Genomic DNA, 19,797 nt, shown 5'->3' with positions numbered 1-19,797 from the left:
TGATTGTTTTACAAACTATTTATTTAATTGAATGTGACGTTACGTATTGATTGTTTTACAAACTATTTATTTAATTGAATGTGACGTTACGTATTGATTGGTTTACAAACTATTTATTTAATTGAATGTGACGTTACGTATTGATTGTTTTACAAACTATTTATTTAATTGAATGTGACGTTACGTATTGATTGTTTTACAAACTATTTATTTAATTGAATGTGACGTTACGTATTGATTGTTTTACAAACTATTTATTTAATTGAATGTGACGTTACGTATTGATTGTTTTACAAACTATTTATTTAATTGAATGTGACGTTACGTATTGATTGTTTTACAAACTATTTATTTAATTGAATGTGACGTTACGTATTGATTGTTTTACAAACTATTTATTTAATTGAATGTGACGTTACGTATTGATTGTTTTACAAACTATTTATTTAATTGAATGTGACGTTACGTATTGATTGTTTTACAAACTATTTATTTAATTGAATGTGACGTTACGTATTGATTGTTTTACAAACTATTTATTTAATTGAATGTGACGTTACATATTGATTGTTTTACAAACTATTTATTTGATTGAATGTGACGTTACATATTGATTGTTTTACAAACTATTTATTTGATTGAATGTGACGTTACATATTGATTGTTTTACAAACTATTTATTTAATTGAATGTGACGTTACATATTGATTGTTTTACAAACTATTTATTTAATTGAATGTGACGTTACATATTGATTGTTTTACAAACTATTTATTTAATTGAATGTGACGTTACATATTGATTGTTTTACAAACTATTTATTTAATTGAATGTGACGTTACATATTCATTGTTTTACAAACTATTTATTTAATTGAATGTGACGTTACATATTCATTGTTTTACAAACTATTTATTTAATTGAATGTGACGTTACATATTGATTGTTTTACAAACTATTTATTTAATTGAATGTGACGTTACATATTAATTGTTTAATGAACGATTATTGCATTTAATGTGACAATTTATGTCTGAATGGATTTACGAACAATTTATTTGATTGAATGTGACGTTACATATAAATTTTTGATGAACGATTTTATTTAAAGTGACAATTTATGAAAGAATAGCTTTAGAAACTATTTACTGAATTTAATGTGATGTTACATATGAATTGTTTAATGAACGATTATTGCATTTAATGCGACAAGTTATATAAGAATAGTTTTAGACACTAATTATTGAACTGAATGAAAAATGTAAGACTGGCTGCACAAATTATTTACTGAACTGAATGTGAAATTTTACGCAAGAATGGTTTTATGAACGGTTATTAAATTAAATGTGATAATTTATGAAAGAATAGTTTTAGAAACTATTTATTGAATGCCAAAATTTAAGAATGGCTGCACGAATTATTTACTGAATTGAATGTGACAATTTATATAAGAATGGTTTTAAAAACTGAATTGAAAGCAACAATTTTATGCCAAAATGGTTTACGAACAATTGATTGAACTGAATGCAACAATTGACATCAATGGTTTTACAAACTATTTACACAGAAATTTGTTCTGCTTGTGTTTCGTGAATGAGGCAGAAGGAAAGAGTAAAGGGTTGTTATGAATCAGTGTGATATCACACTCTTAATTGTGAGTTATCATTCGTTTATTTTGCTATCCTATATGTCACGAATATTCCCATACCAAAAAAACCCAACTCATTACTTAAAGTAAAACACATTCATTTCAGTGTGTTCCAATGGTTTAGGCAAAGCACATAGGTGCGCATATCAGAATCACGCACATGCATTTATCTTAATAATGCGTCACGGGTGATCTGATGAAACAGTACTAAAACCACAAAGATCCTCAGAGGAGCTCAGAGTGAAGATCAGACCAGAGGAGAACAGGGTAAAGAGCACTGGGAATGGGTGTGTATGGATGTTTATCTCTTAACTGCTAGTGCGGGATGTCTAAAAGTTGTGTCATATCTCCAGCTGTTTGTGTTTACAAGTCTTTTCGTAAATGTGCATGGATGCGTAGGGGACGTCACACAGAACGTTGAGTCAGATACCAATCCAAAACTAAATGATCTAATCCATGCCCTCCTATCTTGACTTCAAATTATAAATCATAAATAAATAAATCAAACATGTATTTACAGCTGTAGGATCTAAACCAATAACTCTGAGTGTGTTTAGCAGATACTGTTTAGGTTAAAAGAGGAAAAGCAAAGATTATCGTAAGTAGTAGTGACGAGGTGAAGAGAAGTGATGAAGGAAGGTGTGAAGAGAGTTTTTTTTCAGCAGGCACAGCCACTGTGTTCCTCAAGGGACTTGTCCTGCACACTGGAGTCTTTGTGGTTGGACAATGGACCACCATCTCTGTCCATACTTTCATTCATCTTCTCACAGATCACGTCCACTAGACGCTCAAAAACCTGCTTCACGTTGATGTTGTCTTTGGCGCTGGCCTCAAAACACTGGAAACCTGGAGAAAAAAAAAAACAACATATAAAACCAGAGAAAGAGAGAGGCCATGTTAGGGAAAGCAGACTACCATGCTTTTATTTCTGCAGTATGCACACTTGCATATATTTTATGATATAATTGTGTAATTTGGACAAAAAGATGAGTCACACACACATTTCACATCACAATTGGATTTGGTTCAAGGTTTGTAAAAAACTAATTTGATGTGGATTTTGCTCTTCAGACAATAAAACCAGTACCGAGTATGACATGTCAAAAATAAATATTTAAATAAAGCCCATATAAAAAGGCCAAACACACTGCATGCCCAATTATTATGCAGTTGAATTCCTCAGGATTCATTTTATTGTTGAACACAATAATCTCAGTCAATCCAAAATCTTACTGAACCTCAAACATGAATGTTTAACATTAACGAAAAGTGAGTTTTGTCTTTCTCAGGGGAATATATGTGTGCACAGTTATTAGGCAACTATTAGTGTGCACAGTTATTAGGCAAATATTAGCGTGCACAGTTATTAGGCAACTATTAGCGTGCACAATTATTAGGCAACTATTAGCGTGCACAATTATTAGGCAACTATTAGCGTGCACAATTATTAGAGCACTATTAGCGTGCACAAATATTAGGCAACTATTAGCGTGCACAATTATTAGGCAACTGTTAGCGTGCACAATTATTAGAGCACTATTAGCGTGCACAATTATTAGGGCACTATTAGTGTGCACAATTATTAGGCAACTATTAGCGTACACAGTTATTAGGCAACTATTAGTGTGCACAATTATTAGGCAACTGTTAGCGTGCACAATTATTAGAGCACTATTAGCGTGCACAATTATTAGAGCACTATTAGCGTGCACAATTATTAGGGCACTATTAGAGTGCACAATTATTAGGGCACTATTAGCGTGCACAATTATTAGGGCACTATTAGCGTGCACAATTATTAGGCAACTGTTAGCGTGCACAATTATTAGGGCACTATTAGCGTGCACAATTATTAGGCAACTATTAATGTGCACAATTATTAGGCAACTATTAGCGTGCACAATTATTAGGGCACTATTAGCGTGCACAATTATTAGGCAACTGTTAGCGTGCACAATTATTAGGCAACTGTTAGCGTGCACAATTATTAGGGCACTATTAGCGTGCACAATTATTAGGGCACTATTAGCGTGCACAATTATTAGGCAACTATTAGCGTGCACAATTATTAGGGCACTATTAGCGTGCACAATTATTAGGCAACTATTAGCGTGCACAATTATTAGGCAACTATTAGTGTGCACAATTATTAGGCAACTATTAGTGTGCACAATTATTAGTCAACCGTTAGCGTGCACAATTATTAGTCAACCGTTAGCGTGCACAATTATTAGGCAACTATTAGTGTGCACAATTATTAGGCAACTGTTAGCGTGCACAATTATTAGTCAACCGTTAGTGTGCACAATTATTAGGCAACTTTTAGCGTGCACAATTATTAGGCAACTTTTAGCGTGCACAATTATTAGGCAACTGTTAGCGTGCACAATTATTAGGCAACTGTTAGCGTGCACAATTATTAGGCAACTGTTAGCGTGCACAATTATTAGGCAACTATTAGCGTGCACAATTATTAGGCAACTGTTAGCGTGCACAATTATTAGGCAACTATTAGCGTGCACAGTTATTCGGCAATTAATAGCGTGCACAATTATTAGGCAACTATTAAATTTTTAGAGTAGGTGCAACAAATAATTTCTTTACGTACATGTGCATGGATGCGTAGAATTTTTTTTGGCCTTTCTAAAATATTCATTGACCAATATAGCCACACTTCTTTTCAAAAAAGGAAGTCTGTCAGTTTCTTGATCTGTTCACGATCAACTTTCTCTGAAGCAGCAACCACAGCCTCCCAAATGCTGTTCAAAGAGGTATATTGTCTTCCCTCATTGTAAATCTCACATTTGAGAAGGGCCCACAAGTTCTCAGTAGGGTTTAAGTTGGGTTAGGAAGGGGGCCATTTCATTATTTGGGCATTTTTGTAGCCCTCGCTGGCTAGCCAAGCAGTGGAGTACTTGGATGCATGTGATGGAGCATTGTCCTGCATAAAGATCATGACCTTCTTGAATGCGGAGGACTTCTTCCTGTACCACTGCTTGAAGAAAGCACTTTCCAGAAACTGGTAGTAGGTTTGGAGTTGCGTTTTCAGTCCATCTTCAACTTGAAAAGGTCCAACTACCTCATCCTTAATGATAGCAGACCATACCAGTACCCCTCCTCCACCTTGACTTGAAGTGGTGCCCTGTGCCCATTAGTGATCCAGCCACGGGCCGTCCATCTGGTCCATCAAGATTCAATCTCATTTCATCTGTCCATAAAACCTTTGAAAAATCTGTCTTAATGTATTTCTTTGCCCAATATTGATGCTTCAACTTGTGAATATATTCAGTGGTGGTCGTGTTTCAGCCTTCTTGACCTTGGCCATGTCTCTGAGCACTTGACACCTTGTACTTCTGGACACTCCAGGTGGTTGCAGTTCTGGAATATGGTGACATTGGAGGATAATGGGTTCCTGGTAGTTTCACGTTTAATTATTCTCAAGTCTTTTGCAGTTAATTTGCACCTGTTCTTCTCCATGCGTTTATTGCACCCCAGTTGAGTATTCGCAAATAAAACGTGTGATTGTGCGATGGTCACGCCTCAATAGTTTAGCTATTTAAAGAGTGTTGCATCAGTCTGAAAGGCATTTGACAAAATTTGACTTTTCAGTTCCAGTTAAATCTCTTTTTTGGCCCATTTTACCTGAGGTAATGAAGCTGCCTAATAATTATGCACACCTTGATATAAGGTGTTAGTCACTTTCACCACACCCTCCCTCATTACACAAATACACATCACCTGAAAATGATTGAATCCAATAAGCATTCAAGTTTATATGGTATGGAGTTGGAAAATGTGCATGGAAATAATGATGAGATCAGAATACTCACTTGCCTATTAGTTGTTAATGCAGTGTAAAAATATAAACATTTCTTACCGAGTTCATCAGCTAGACTCTGGCTGTCTTCTGTCGGAATGAGTCTCTCATCCTCCAGGTCACACTTGTTGCCCACCAAAATCACCTGTGCGTTATCCCACGAGTACGTCTTAATCTGAGTGGCCCTGAGAGCGATACATGCTTACTGTAAATATTTATCACGCTTAAAGGAATATTTCATGTCCAATACAAGTTCAGCTCAATCGACAGCATTTGTGGCATAATGTTGATTACCACAAAAAATATTTAAGCTTGCCCTTGCCCAAAAATCAAGGTTCCAGTGAGGCACTTACAACGGAAGTGAATAGGGCCATTTTGTTTGTTATGTTAAAATACTCAATGTTTCAAAAGTGTTGCCAAAAGATGTAAACAATATGTGTGTAAACATAAATTTACTGTGAAAGTGAGAAAAGTCACATACTGACATTTTCTGTGTACATTATGGACAATTTTACTTCTTTGCCATGACAACGTGACGCCGTAAGCACTAAAACGACCATTAAAACGAGGATTTAAACAACTTTAAAACAGCTTAAATAATACATAACAGATGATTTAATGCAAGTGCTTGTATCAATTATAAGCTTCACATTTCTGCCTTTAAACCTTCCAGAAATTTGCCCCATTGGCTTCCATTGTAAGTGCCTCACTGTAACCTAAATTTGTGCTTTTTTGTTGTTTATAAAGGAGTGACGAGTCGAAATTATTTTTGTGGCAATCAACTTTATGTCGATTGAGCTTAACCTGTAGTGAACCCAGAATATTCCTTTGTGCTTAATACACACATACAGTACAGACAATGCATGTTATGTACATTTCCCTCACCAGTCCTGGACAGCGTTGAAGGAGTCCTGATTGGTGATGTCAAACATTAGCAGGAAGCCCATGGCCCCTCTGTAGTACGCTGTAGTGATGGTTCTGTATCGCTCTTGTCCGGCTGTGTCCTGAACAACATAATCATGATCATAATCCTAACAGACATGATTTAATTGTCCTGCGATCAATTGAGCTGTATGTATGTACATCAGTTGCGAGGTATTGAATGGTGTGATAATGTAATGATGATGATGATGGTGTGATGACCGAGGCTGACCAGCAGAGGACAGTCATTGTTTACAGTTTACATAGCACTACAAACATTATTATATATATATATATATATATAAAATATAATTTTAGTAATATACATTACTTAATTTATATTTTTATATTTAATATTAACATTTATATTATTAAAATGTTCTAATATAATTTAGAGATTTAATAACCTTTTTGTCATTTAAAATAACACATTTTAGTTATACTTTCTTTGAAAAAATCATGCAGATCCAAGGACCGTTGGTCTGGGTTGGCACAGCACTATGCACTGTCGCTTGGAAACTGCTATTGGCTGACTTCATTTACATAAAGAGCCATCCCATTGTCAGAAGAGGAGAGAGTGCATTGCCGGGGTAACCGCTGGGTCACTCAGGTTTGCACATGTTCCATTAGCACTTGGCAATAGCACAAGACACCAGAGATGAGCTTCAATGAACAGCCAGTTAGAAAAAAAGCATCAAGACTTGTCAGAATATAGTAATTTAAACCATTATATATATATCTATATCTATATCTATATATATATATATATATATATATATATATATATATATATATATATTGCCTCCATAATTATGTTGGCTTGAAAAGGCCAGCACACTCTTCTACTCTGTAATTTTTCCGAACTTCCTTTACAAAGAACAAAATTATGAAATGATAATATATTAGACTATATGACAGTCTATCTAACAAGCTGGCTGTTTGTCTTACTGTAAGGTATGTGAAACCTTCAAACCTCAAACTTTTAAAACCTTTTTTTTTTTTTTTACTTTTAGGCCAGACTTTGTCAAGCCAACATCAGAAATTTTCTAATCAACATAATATTAAATATCATTATAAATGTCCAGACAAGAAACCAATTAAGAACTTTATTTAAAGGGACAGTTCACCGCAAAATGAAAATTCTCTAATCATTTACTCACCCTCATGCCATCCCAGATGTGTGTGACTTTCTTTCTTCTGCAGAACACAAATGAAGATTTTTAGAAGAATATTTCAGCTCTGTTGGTCCATACAATGCAAGTGTGACCAGACCTTTGTAGCTCAAAAAATACCAAAGCAAACATAAAAGTAATCCAAATGGCTCTAGTGTTTAAATCTCTAACTACTGAAGTGATATAGTAGGTGTGGGTGAGAAACAGATAAATATTTAAGTTCTTTTTTACAATAAATCTCCACTTTCACTTTCAGATGTAAAAGTGAAAGTGGAGATTTAGAAAGGACTTACATTTGGACCCGTTTTTTCACCCAAAGCATTTATATTGCTTCTAAAGATATGTATTAAACCACTGGAGTCATATGGATTACTTTTATGTTTCCTTTATGTGATTTTTGGAGCTACGAAGTTCTGGTCACAATTCACTTGCATTATGTGGACCTACAGAGCTGAAATATTCTTCTAAAAATATTTGAGTTCTGCTGAATCAGATTCAGCTTTATTGCCATGTATGCTCACCAAGTGTGCCGCACAAGCCCTCAAAAGTGAAGCCAAAACGTCTCGATCGCCCCCCGGTGACAGGTCCTAGTATAGGTCATAAACCCCGCCTCCCAATGTTATTCAACGGGCTGTGAGACCAACTAAACAATTAAATTACACTTCACATATCTTTTTTCCAAAGATAGAAACTACAGTAAATGACAGAAACTATCACGTTGATGTCATTTCAAGTGTTTGTTTTCAAAATAAGTTTGTTTTTAGTTATTTGATGCTATAAAAACGGTGCTGTGACATCATGATTGACAGCTGTGATTGACAGGTTCTCTGAGCGAAGGAGTCACTGAAGCACCAACTGACTTTTTTTTTCGGGATCTTCGGAGGACTGAGGAGATTGGAGCTTTAAATTTAATATCTAAATTTCTATAATTAATTATTTCACACCGTCATAATTCAAAAGTCAAAAGTGCAGGGGCGTGTGCTTGCGATTGATTCAGCGAGAGTGAGGGCGGGGCCTTGATTTCGTGGCTTTACTTCCTGCTCACTACTGCGCAGGTCTAGTCCCGAAATCGCAACTGCGCAGACTCAAGTCCAAAGATGTCAGATGTCAGCAGATGACAATGGAGTCAATGTGGGTCTCCTGCTTCAGGTCCCGTGAGATGGTAGTGCCCAGGAACCTGAATGACTCCACTGCTGCCACAGTGCTGTTCAGAATGGTGAGGGGGGTCAATGTTGGGGTGTTCCTCCTGAAGTTCATAATCATCTCCACTGTTTTGAGCGTGTTCAGCTCCAGGTAGTTTTGACTGCACCAGACAGCCAGCTGTTCAACCTCCCTTTTGTATCAGACTCATCATCATCTCGGATGAGGCCGATGACAGTGGTGTCGTCTGCAAACTTCAGGAGCTTGACAGAGGGGTTCTTGGCGGTGCAGTCATTGGTGTAGAGGGAGAAAGTAGTGGGGAGAGCACACATCCCTGGGGGGCACCAGTGCTGATGGTACCGGTGCTGGAAGTGAATTTATCCAGTCTCACATGCTGCTGGCTGCCTGTCTGTCAGAAAGCTGGTAATCCACTGACAGATAGACAGAGTGGTACAGAGAGCTGGTGCAGTTTAGTCTGGAGTAAAGCTGGGATGATGGTGTTGAAAGCCGAACTGAAGTCCACAAAAAGGATCCTTGCATATGTTCCTGGTCTGTCCAGATGTTGCAGGATATGATGCAATCCCACGTTGACTGCATCCTCCACTGACCTGTTTGCTCGATATGCAAATTGAACGGGCTCTAGAAAGGGTCCAGTGATTTCTTTCAGGTGGGCCAACACCAGTCTCTCAAATTACTTAATGACCACAGATGTCAGGGCGACAGGTCTGTAGTCATTAAGTACTGTGATTTTTGGTTTCTTTGGGACAGGAATGATGATTGAGAATTTGAAGCATCATGGGACTTCACACTGCTCCAGTGACCTATTGAAAATCAGTGTGACGATGGGGGCCAGATGGGTAGCACAGTATCAAAAACATGTGGGTGAAACAAAATCTGAGCCCTGTGCTTTCCTTGTCTCTTGTTGTTTGAAGACGCAATACACTTCCACTTCACAGATCTTAAGTGCAGGTTGAGTAGCAGGAGGGGGGTTGAAGGAGGTGTTGGTGTTTGTGTGAAGTGAAGGTCAGAGCGGGTGTGGGGTGTGAGATTGGGACTTTCAAATCTACAGTAGAACACATTCAAGTTGTCAGCCAGTCGTTGGTCCACCACAGGGTTGGGGGTAGGAGTCCTGTAATTTGTGAGTTGTTTCATGCCACACTGATGCAAGGGCGTTAGCTGAAAACTTGTTGTTCAGCTTCTCAAAGTATCTTTTTTTAGCCACTCTGATTTCCGTATTCAGCGTGTTCCTCGCCTGATTGTACAATACTTTATCCCCACCTCTGTAAGCCTCCTCTTTGGCCTGACGAAGCTGTCTGAGTTCTGTCTTGTCATTGTTGAACATTAAATAAGTCCTAGTAGGAATGAATATATCCTCACAGAAACTGATATAGGATGTCTCAGTATCTGTGAACTCATCCAGATCTGTAGCTGCAGCCTCAAAAACACTCCAATCAGTGCAGTCAAAGCAGGCTTGTTGTTCCAGCTCTGCTTCATTGGTCCCCCTCTTTACAGTCTTTACTACAGGTTTAGCTGATTTTAGTTTCTGCCTGTAGGTTGGAAGAAGATGTACCAAAAAAATTATCAGAGAGTCCCAAAGCTGCTCTAGGGACAGAGCGATATGCATCCTTTACTGTTGTATAGCAGTGAGCCAGTGTATTTCTGTCTCTGGTTGGGCTTGTAATGTGCTGTCTGTATTTTGGCAGTTCACGTGTGAGGTTTGCTTTGTTAAAATCCAAGAGAATAATAATAACAACTGAGTCCGGGTATTGTTGTTCCGTGTCTGTGATTTGATCAGCCAGCTGTTGCAGTGTGGCACTCACGCACGCGTTTGGCGGGATATAAACACTCACCAAAATAAACGAGGAAAGTAGAAAGGCTTGCTGTTAATAAAGAGCGCTTCCAAATTAGGACAGAACGTCTTCTTTAACATTGTTAGATCTGTAAACCAACTTTTATTGTTGTAAAATCATGTTCCACCACCTCGTGTTTTCCCCGTTAAATCCGAGATGCGATCCGCTCTGAACCGCTAAAAGCCCGGCAGATGTAATGCACTGTCCGGGATGCTTCACTCAGCCAGGTTTCTGTGAAGCACACGGCAGCAGAGTTTGAAAATTCCTTGTTTGTACGGGTGAGGAGATTTGCAAGATGAATGCTCGGCAGCGCTGTTCGAAAGCTGCGTCGACGGAGCTTGATGAGCACGCCTGCTCGTCTCCCTCGCCTGGGTCTCTTGAACAACAGAGCTGCGCCTCGGATTAAAATTTCCAGCAATATTCAAAAACCGGGGAAAGATTGTCTTGTATGCTGCCAAATGTTCAGCAGTTCATCCCTGGTAAAACTGATTGGAAAAAGATTACTTAACACAGGACAAACAAACAAAAACAACAAAAGAATTGGAGCGATCCACACCGAAGCTGGCATCCGCGGTGCCACCATGATGAAGAAAGTCATTTACATCTGGGATCTCAATTTGTGTGAATAAATGAGAGTATTTGAATTTTTGGGTGAACAAACCCTTTAAGAAAAGAGTGCTGTTGCTTTTGCATAAATCTTTGTTCCCAGTTTAAGTTGTGAAAATAAAGGTCTTGTTTGATAAGACAGAGGTTCTGCCCGGCCAGAAGATTTTGTATTGGTTCATTTCCCAGAAGTAGAAAGGAGCACAGATAAACAAGCCCTTCTAGCATTGGATCAGAGCCACAATACACATTAAGACGGGTCTCAATACACTGCAGCGCCCGCAGCAATCCATTTCACATTCATCCCTTAACAAAAGCAACTTCAATTAACAGAGCTCACAAAACCATGTTAAAAATGTTCAAGTTGAATGACTCAGTGGTACATAATCAATCCCCAGTAAAGAGTGTAAGAGATGCATAGCACACTATCATACTACTACTACTATTTCTGCAATATATAGTATGTATACTGAGCCCAGTATGCATATTTACTGTATGTGCAGTATACAACGGACTTAATTTTACCTTCAATAAACAGAGTACGAATAAACCATACATAATATTAGCTGCAATATATTTCTTGAATTATTTATGGAGCATGAAAACTCTTGTGACTGTGGCAACATTTTTGCAAAATGATAACACGTGACTCCTCACATGTTTTGCAGCAGCTCCTAGGGAGAAATGTCCATTGTGTGGCGCTAAACACGATTTAATTTTATGCCAAATGTCCCGCTGTTGTTGTAGCACCTCTAGTGTTCATTTCACCAGGAAACTTTGCAAACATGTCATAGAAGCACCACAAAATGACATGGTTGCTTCAGCAATTGCATTTCCCCCCCTCACATTGCTCTTTATGACATAATCAGTTAGCTTTAGGTTTAGAGGTATAGGTCACCAAAAAAATATAATCTCTCATTATTTACTCATTATGATTTTAATAGGAATATTTCAGCTCTGTATGTCCACTCAATGCCAGTGAATGGTGACCAGAACTTTGAAGCTCCAAAAAGCACATATACGCAGCATGAAAATAAATTTACAATACGCCAGTGGTTAAATCAATGTCTTTTGAAATTATATGATAGGTAGGGTGAGAAACTGATCAATATTTAAGTCCTTTTTTTAAGCACGAAGAATGAAAACCTCCAAAAGAACAAAAGAAAAAGAATGTGGAAGTGAAAACAAAAGTGGAGATTTATGGTAAAAAAAGGATTTAAATATTGATCTGTTTCACACGGACACCTATTACAATGCTTCTAAAGACATGGATTTAACCACTGGAGTCATATGGATTACTTTAATGCTGCCTTTATGTGCTTTTTGGAGCTTCAAAGTTCTGGCCACATGCATTATATGGACCAACAGAGCTGAAATATTCTTCAGTAAAGTCAGACACATCTGGGATGGCATGAGTGTAAGTAAATGATGAGAGAATTTTCATTTAGGGGTGAACTGTCTCTTTAAGGTTTAAGGAAGGGAGGTCAGTTTTGTTCATTTCAAACTAGATAAGAGCATTAACCTTAAAAACCTAATCTGTTTGAGAGAACATTTAACTCTCTTTTAGTGCCACCCAGAGGACATTTGACCACGAAACTGCCGCAATGCATGTAAGAGACCACGTAGTGTCCTTTTGCAAACATGTCGCCTGTCATTTCATTTTCATGAGATAAGGCTGGTACTGTACCAACCAGCAAAACAAGCCAACTGTGTCTGATAATTAAGGCTTTCTGAAATGTTTTGTTTAATTACGCCAGTAATCCAACCTTTAATTCCTGAGGTTAAAACTAGAAGCCTACACTTACAGCCAAACAAAGCACAACACATTCAGACAAAGGAAAACATTCTCAAAGCCAGTCAGTGCTAAACATGCTCAAATATCAACACATACTTTGATCCGTTAAGCCAGACTGTTCATCTTGAAAATCGACGCCCTAGTTTTGTTTTTGACCCACAAACATGCACGAATCATAGAATTGTAATGCTGGTTTAAAACAAAGTCTCTGTTCAAACATGTACTCCAGATTTGTAATAGCAGGGCTTCCACACCCTTTGACCAATGAATTTCCAAGATATTTCCAGATGTTTCTTGTCTCTTCTAGCACATTATATATGTTAAATCTATGAAAGAAAAGTATATTCCCTAGAACTTTCAATGACTTTTTAAGATTTCATTGATTTTTCATTGGCTTTCCCAAGCATTTTCCTGGAAATCACAATTTTAAAATAATATTCCTTGATATTTCCCGGATCCTAAAGGCATATTTGTTTGTATTTGAAAGTGCATTTCAAACAACATATTTTTAGTCATGAGTCAAAATGATTTTCTGTGGTAACTAAAATCATCACAGAAGCTGTTGATGGTGCCTAACTTGTATTTATCCCAGAATATTCCCTTCAAATCTGTTTGAGAGATTTCCAAATTCTCCTTCAACTGATCAAATGATGGCAAAACATACCCATATTTGCAGTTTGATCCTCTTGTTGTTGCGAAAAACCGTTTTAACCTTAAAGTCGATGCCAACTGTGCTGACGAAGGCTGACGTGAAGGAATCGTCCGCGTAGCGAAATAGGAAGCTGGTTTTACCAACGCTGCTGTTGCCGATGATGAGGAGTTTGAACATGTAGTCGAAGTTCTGGTCAGCTGCGTCTTTCTGCGAACGCGAGTCGGTCACTGATGCCATCTGGAAAAAAATTGTAGTAGTAGACGTTATTTTACTTTTTATTTCAAAATGACTTCAAAAACATTGATAATGTAACCTCAAACTTTCCTACAAACGTTTATATTCCAAAGTTTTGTCTACTGTTTAAATATATAAATGTGTGAGATTTCAAAATTTCAAATATAAGTTCCATGTCTTATTGTGAACAATGAATCCATGCAAGTAATTCCAAATGGAACTCAATGTTTGTCTTTGTAATCTTTCACCAAAATGTAACAACTTTCCTATTTTTCAACCTCTGCCATTTATTGAGAGGTCCAGTTTTCACCATCCAATCAATTCCATATCGATTAAACCAAGTGCCACCCAACATTGTTTTCTTGCCAAATATCCTGTTTCACTCTTTAAGTACATCAGACAATCCAGGTCTCCAGCATTCTGATTTGAAAGAGGTAATCGGATTACCGTCTGAGCAGAACCTTCAATTCCGATCATCTTCACCTAGAGAAGAGTCCAAACTAACAGCAAAAACTCATGGGAATGGAAATAAAAAAAAACACCCACTGCCTAGCTGACCAATCCAACCCACATGGCCCGTCACTGTCCTCAAATGAAGAGGATTTCCATGGCGACCGGCCCAGGAACAACGTGAGCAGACCCATTAAAAGGCTGGCAGAGTTCACGACTCCTCTCCAGAGGTGGAGATGTTACATCAAAGAGGGAGGGCGACTGCCTACGGCAGCTATTGTCTGGAGGACGGAAGAGCACTTGTTTGGTTAGCATCTATTTGAACTCCCTCTTGCAACTGTAATTTAAAAAGGGAAGTTTGTGAGTTGGTGGCAGACAATGGCGCTTGAAGGGCGCTTCTGAGTTCTCGACTGTAACATTTACTCCTTGAGAAACCCTCACTTGGATGCTTGCCGAAAATTAATCTCTGGGCTCTTTGGTTTTAGGTTGTTGTACTGTAACTGTCCAACTTCAGGTTTACAGTGTTGGGTAACAAAATTATTACATAAGAAAACACAAAACACTAGAGGTTTTGAAATGCAGATTTTGGGCAACAAAAGTTAATTGAGAGTTGTTTCAACTGTATACAGGCTATAATACAGTGAACAGCGATGCATGTTTTATGAACTGTCCCCAAACCCCCGAACCTCAAATCTAAATCTAACCATCAGTGAAGTAAAAATGTAGTCTTTATTAGCTGAAAATCTTTCTCTCTGAATCTTATTTGTGCTTGTTCACATTCAAACCAGGTGCCTGATGACGCGTCATAGCAGGTTTAGGTCAATGACAATCAGTCAAGGGCCGTAAAGGAACCAAATATGTTTGGCGTATACAGAGCATGCATCTTTAGCGTAATTTTTTGGGTGAACTGTTCCTTTAAGTAATTTTGCGTTCAATAAATAAACGACCGAAACAAAATGTGATGAGGAGGAGGGTGTGGCCGGGCCGTAAGGCTGCACGGCCGTCGCTGAATCAGCTGATTAGCGGGAGAGCGAGATAAAGGGGAGCCAGAGACGACAGTTCAAGCAATAGAGAGACACACATGGCCACATTGCAAATGTGACTGTGTTTGTTAATGTTTGGTTTGATATTAAAACTTTATGTTTACTGTTCAGCCGGTTCCCACTTCCTCCTTGCCCATCCTTGAACTGCTACAGTGGTACCTTAACCCAAGAGGGAGTAGGGATGCGTCATCGCGGAGCCCTTGCCACTGCCATCCACCAGGGTAGCAGCTACGGCCATCTGCCTGGGGACGGAGTGGTTGCTGATGGCCACCGAGAGCCAGAGGAACCATTGCCATCCGCTGAAGCTGGGGAGGAGTGGTTCTGTCCGCCAGAGGCCGGAGGACCGGTTGAGTACTGGGTGACAGCGGGTCCGGTAATTCATTTTTAATTTTAGTGTTTTGAAAAGTATGTCTCCTCAGCTCTCGAGGGACTATGAAATAGGAAGTCATCTGGGTATTTCTCGCTTATATAGTGGGGAAGTTAATCGGATGCAGCAAAAAACATCTTTATTGGTCGTAACTCCTGGAGAGAAATAGACCAGAGACTGGGCAATGATGAAACTTGCTGCCAACAGAGGTGGAAATATTTTAGGAGCTACAAACACGCTGAAGGGAAAGTTATTTCCACTGCTTTGTGTTGCCCTCTTAAGGGCAGGAGTGGAGGCTAGCTGTCGTAGTGTGCATGCATCGACCACTTTTGTTCATGCACACACGTTCAAATGGAGTATAATTTCAAAGGCTACAAAGTTCGATTGTAAAAACCAAAGTATACTTTGGGCTTAAGAAGGTCTTAGCACAGCTGAGTATCTTAAGCCCCCTAAAAAGTCTTATCACATGTTAAGCATATTAAGAGGCCTTCCATTACTCCAGGCAAATATCAGCAAAACTCAAGCCAAAAATGTCAAAAGAAGAGGAATCCCGGATTAAACTACGACCCAAATCCCCTTCTATTTCATTTATTCTCATTTCTTCACACTTCTGCAGCTCATACCGTGTGTGTGCCTACCGTTAAAAGACTCCATAAAACATGTGCTCACTGATCATTTTACAGCTCATTGATCTTTTTACCAAACCAAAACACAGCACAGTTTACTGTCCATAAGCAAGGAAACAGATTTAACAATGCTCATCTCAGCCAAGAGAGCAATCTCCAATACGAAAATTTTAATGAATCATTTTATGGACTGTACAGAACCCATTCGCCTCCATTAAAATGACTTTATATCTTTAGTCTTTATGAGATATGATACATGAAGAGATCACATTAGATGAAGGAATTTTTTTAATGTACCACAGAAAATAATTTTGACCGATTGCTAGGGAGGGTAGAGTCACATGGGGTACCCTCCTTGTGGTCGCAATTAGTGGTTCTCGCTCTCAATGGGGCATGAGGTAAGTTGTGCGTGATTGTAGAGAGTAGCATGAGTCTCCACGTGCTGGGAGTCTCCGCGGTGTCATGCACAACGAGCCACGTGATAAGATGTGCGGATTGATGGTCACAGAAGTGGAGGCAACTGAGACTCGTCCTCCACCACCTGGATTGAGGTGAGCAACCGCACCACCACGAGGACCTAGTAAGCAGTGGGAACTGGTATACCAAATTGGGGAGGAAAGGGGAGTGCCACTGCTAAAAGGATGATTTAGACCACTTTACAGATCAAATAACAAACATTTTAAATGGAAGAAATAATATGTGCTTCAACAAAAATTCTTATTTTAAACTCTCCGGAAAGGCTTGCCCCATAGACTTCCATTATATCAAACCCAGAACATTACCACTTAGTAAAGTAGTACATTTGTACATTTTTGTCAACACCTCTGAAGTAAGGGAAGACTTCTTCATTTGTGGAATATATGAGACCTCAATAAACCTGAATAAACCACAGAGGTCACTAGGAGTCTTGACTGACCATGGTAAACTATCTTTACTGCTGTACCTGCAGGACCAAACTTAACCTCAGATGGCATCAATGGCATTTTTACATCTGTTATAGATCAGTTATCTGTGACATCTGACTTTCTCACTCATGCCCAAGGGGCAAATGGTGTGTTGAGGAACAGGGTATCTTGTTACCATGGCACTGATCTGTACATTGATGGCCTGGCAGATGTCCACAACTGTTCCAGTTGAATATGGAATTAAACAGGACGCACAGTTGCTCTCATTCACTTGAAAAGTAACAATAACACAACTGCAATGCATAGAGTCATTACAATTATAACAACTATAACAAATATAAAAAATAAAACCAAAATGTTTTGTTTAGGTCCATGCATGAAGTACCAAATGTACCAAAGGCTTTAAACCCCGCCTATATATAAAAAAGAAAATATTAATAAGAATGATGATGATGATGATGATGGATGAAACGGTTTCCGACCATTATACGGAAGTTAAGAAAGAACACGAACTTTGTTTTCAACCTCAAACCAAAGCTGGTCCGAAGTTGTTCTTTCTCATCTTAAAGGATAATGTAATTGTATGATCACAAAGGCACAATCGGCGATAAATAAACACAATGCACACCATGCATGACCCAAAGTTTATAAAGCAACTGTCTGTTTCCCCATCCGAAGTGAGTTGCGCAAAGGAGAAAGGCGAGTTTAAAACGCGAAGACGCCGTTTAATTCAGTTCTTACCTTCAGCGATCGGCGCTTTATTTCGTGCTTTGTTCAAGCCGGCGGGATTTCCTCGGGTGTGTATGTAGAGCAACAAACTCCGTATGTATGCGACGGAGCTCCCGGATCTGAAGTGTGTACACAGCGGCTTCCAGCTCCGAACTGATCATCAGCGCTGCACAGTTAGGGGCCGTTCACACCGAACGCGTGTTTGCATCCATCTGCGCTGTATTGAATAGTTGTTGTTTTTTCAGCATTAGTTAAATGGACGTCTTTGACACTTGCGCCGTTTCTCGCTTTTTCAGCGCCTTAATTTTTAAACGCGGTGTCAGTCCAAAAAAACATAGAAAGAAAAAAATACGCCTCTGGAGACACCTGTATCATGTTATAGACAATGAGTAGCGCTGCGTCTTCCTTTTTTAACGCTCATTTTTAATAGTTAGCTTTTTAATAGTTTTCTTTGTTATGCGCTACACAGACGTCTTTGACCATGGTGAAGTCTCACAGTTTTTCAGCATCTCGTGCAGGAGCGCTACATTTTAGGCTATATTATACATCGTATCATGTAAAAAGACACTTAAAATGTAACTCAAGTTTTGAATTGCTTTATGCTAATTATTATGCGCTACACAACTATATGAGTTGCGCTGTATCTACCCTTTTTAACACACATTTTTAATATTTCTTTTTGTCTATATTGTAGGAAAATAAAATTCGATGTTATGTGCTACACGGACGGCTTTGACCATTGCGACGTCTCGCTGTTTTTCAGGATTTCGCACAGGAGCGTCACGTTTTTTCAGCTGTTATAAACACGTCCTGAGACACCTGCATTCTGTTATATGAGTTGTGCTGTATTTACCCTTTTTAACACACATCATAGTTATTTTTTTCTATATTGTAGGAAAATAAAATTCGATGTTATGTGCTACACAGACGGCTTTGACCATTGCGACGTCTCGCTGTTTTTCAGCATCTCGCGCAGGAGAGTCATGTTTTTTATATGTCGTCTCAAGTATAAAGAAACTTCAGCTGTTACAAACATGTCTCGAGATACCTGCATTCTGATATATGAGTTGCACTGCATCTAGCCTTTTTAACTGTTTTATTCTGTTATTATGCTTTAAACTGACGTCTTTGACCTTTGCGCCATCTCACAGTTTTTCAGCATCTTGTGCAGGAGTGTCAAATTTTTTTATACAACACATTAATTAAAAAGAAACTTCATTCGTTAAAAACACGTCCCAAGACACATATGTTCTGTTATATGAGTTATGCGTCTAGCCTTTTTAACGCAAGTTTTTTTAATAGTTTTATTCTATTTTATTGGGCACTGCGCACAGACGTCTCTGAGCATTGCGCCGTCTCACTGTTTTTCAGCGTCTCGCGCAAGAGTACCATGGTTTGTATATGTCATGTAAAGTAAAAAGAAACTTCAATGGTTACAAATGCATCTCAAGACACCTGCGTTCGTGGCAGCTTATCTAGTCTCGTTCAATGCAAAAAACGATTTTGGTGTGAACGCACCCTTACAAAGCATGCAAGCACACACTTTTCAGCAATTATTTAGAACCGTCTGTTGGACATGCTCTTTTTAAACCTTTTTGTAGATAATTTTAGCTGTGCATTTTTATATATAATATATATATATATATACTTTTTTCAGAAATGTAACAGTGATTAACATTTGGACATCTGCCCTTATATCCAAGTTATGACATCATCACATCGCATGCCTTAAGATACCTGATGATGTAATAATGGTCTGCCTGATTCAACAAAAGATCCTCGAGCAATATACATACATGGATTTATTTATTAACAAAAAAACACTATTCTTTTGCTGACTTGCAT

At 38.4% G+C, this 19,797-nt stretch overlaps 1 protein-coding gene across 1 annotated transcript; it reads right to left on the bottom strand.

Moving 5' to 3' along the window:
• Nucleotides 1–1,318: 1,318 nt before the first annotated feature.
• LOC127647854 (ras-related protein Rab-3D-like) lies at nucleotides 1,319–18,110 on the bottom strand. The gene is made up of 5 exons (XM_052132355.1): nucleotides 17,965–18,110; nucleotides 13,611–13,835; nucleotides 6,351–6,469; nucleotides 5,526–5,650; nucleotides 1,319–2,494 (listed from the first exon to the last, which is right to left on the bottom strand). The coding sequence occupies exons 2-5, from the start codon at nucleotides 13,833–13,835 to the stop codon at nucleotides 2,307–2,309; spliced, it is 657 nt and encodes a 218-aa protein (XP_051988315.1). The 5' UTR covers nucleotides 17,965–18,110; the 3' UTR covers nucleotides 1,319–2,306.
• Between the last annotated feature and the right edge of the window lie 1,687 nt (nucleotides 18,111–19,797).

The sequence above is a fragment of the Xyrauchen texanus genome, chromosome 8 (assembly GCF_025860055.1).
Source record: "Xyrauchen texanus isolate HMW12.3.18 chromosome 8, RBS_HiC_50CHRs, whole genome shotgun sequence".
NCBI lineage: Eukaryota > Metazoa > Chordata > Actinopteri > Cypriniformes > Catostomidae > Xyrauchen > Xyrauchen texanus.
This window is presented reverse-complemented; position numbering and strand designations above follow the sequence as displayed.

Excerpts from the sequence above, each read along its gene's own strand:
- LOC127647854 (XM_052132355.1), bottom strand. The coding sequence starts at position 13,835 with ATGGCATCAGTGACCGACTCGCGTTCGCAGAAAGACGCAGCTGACCAG. Across the intron at positions 5,651-6,350 it reads TTCAACGCTGTCCAGGACTG|GGCCACTCAGATTAAGACGT; the intron begins GTGAGGGAAATG and ends TATCGCTCTCAG. Across the intron at positions 2,495-5,525 it reads GAGTCTAGCTGATGAACTCG|GTTTCCAGTGTTTTGAGGCC; the intron begins GTAAGAAATGTT and ends TTTTTTCTCCAG.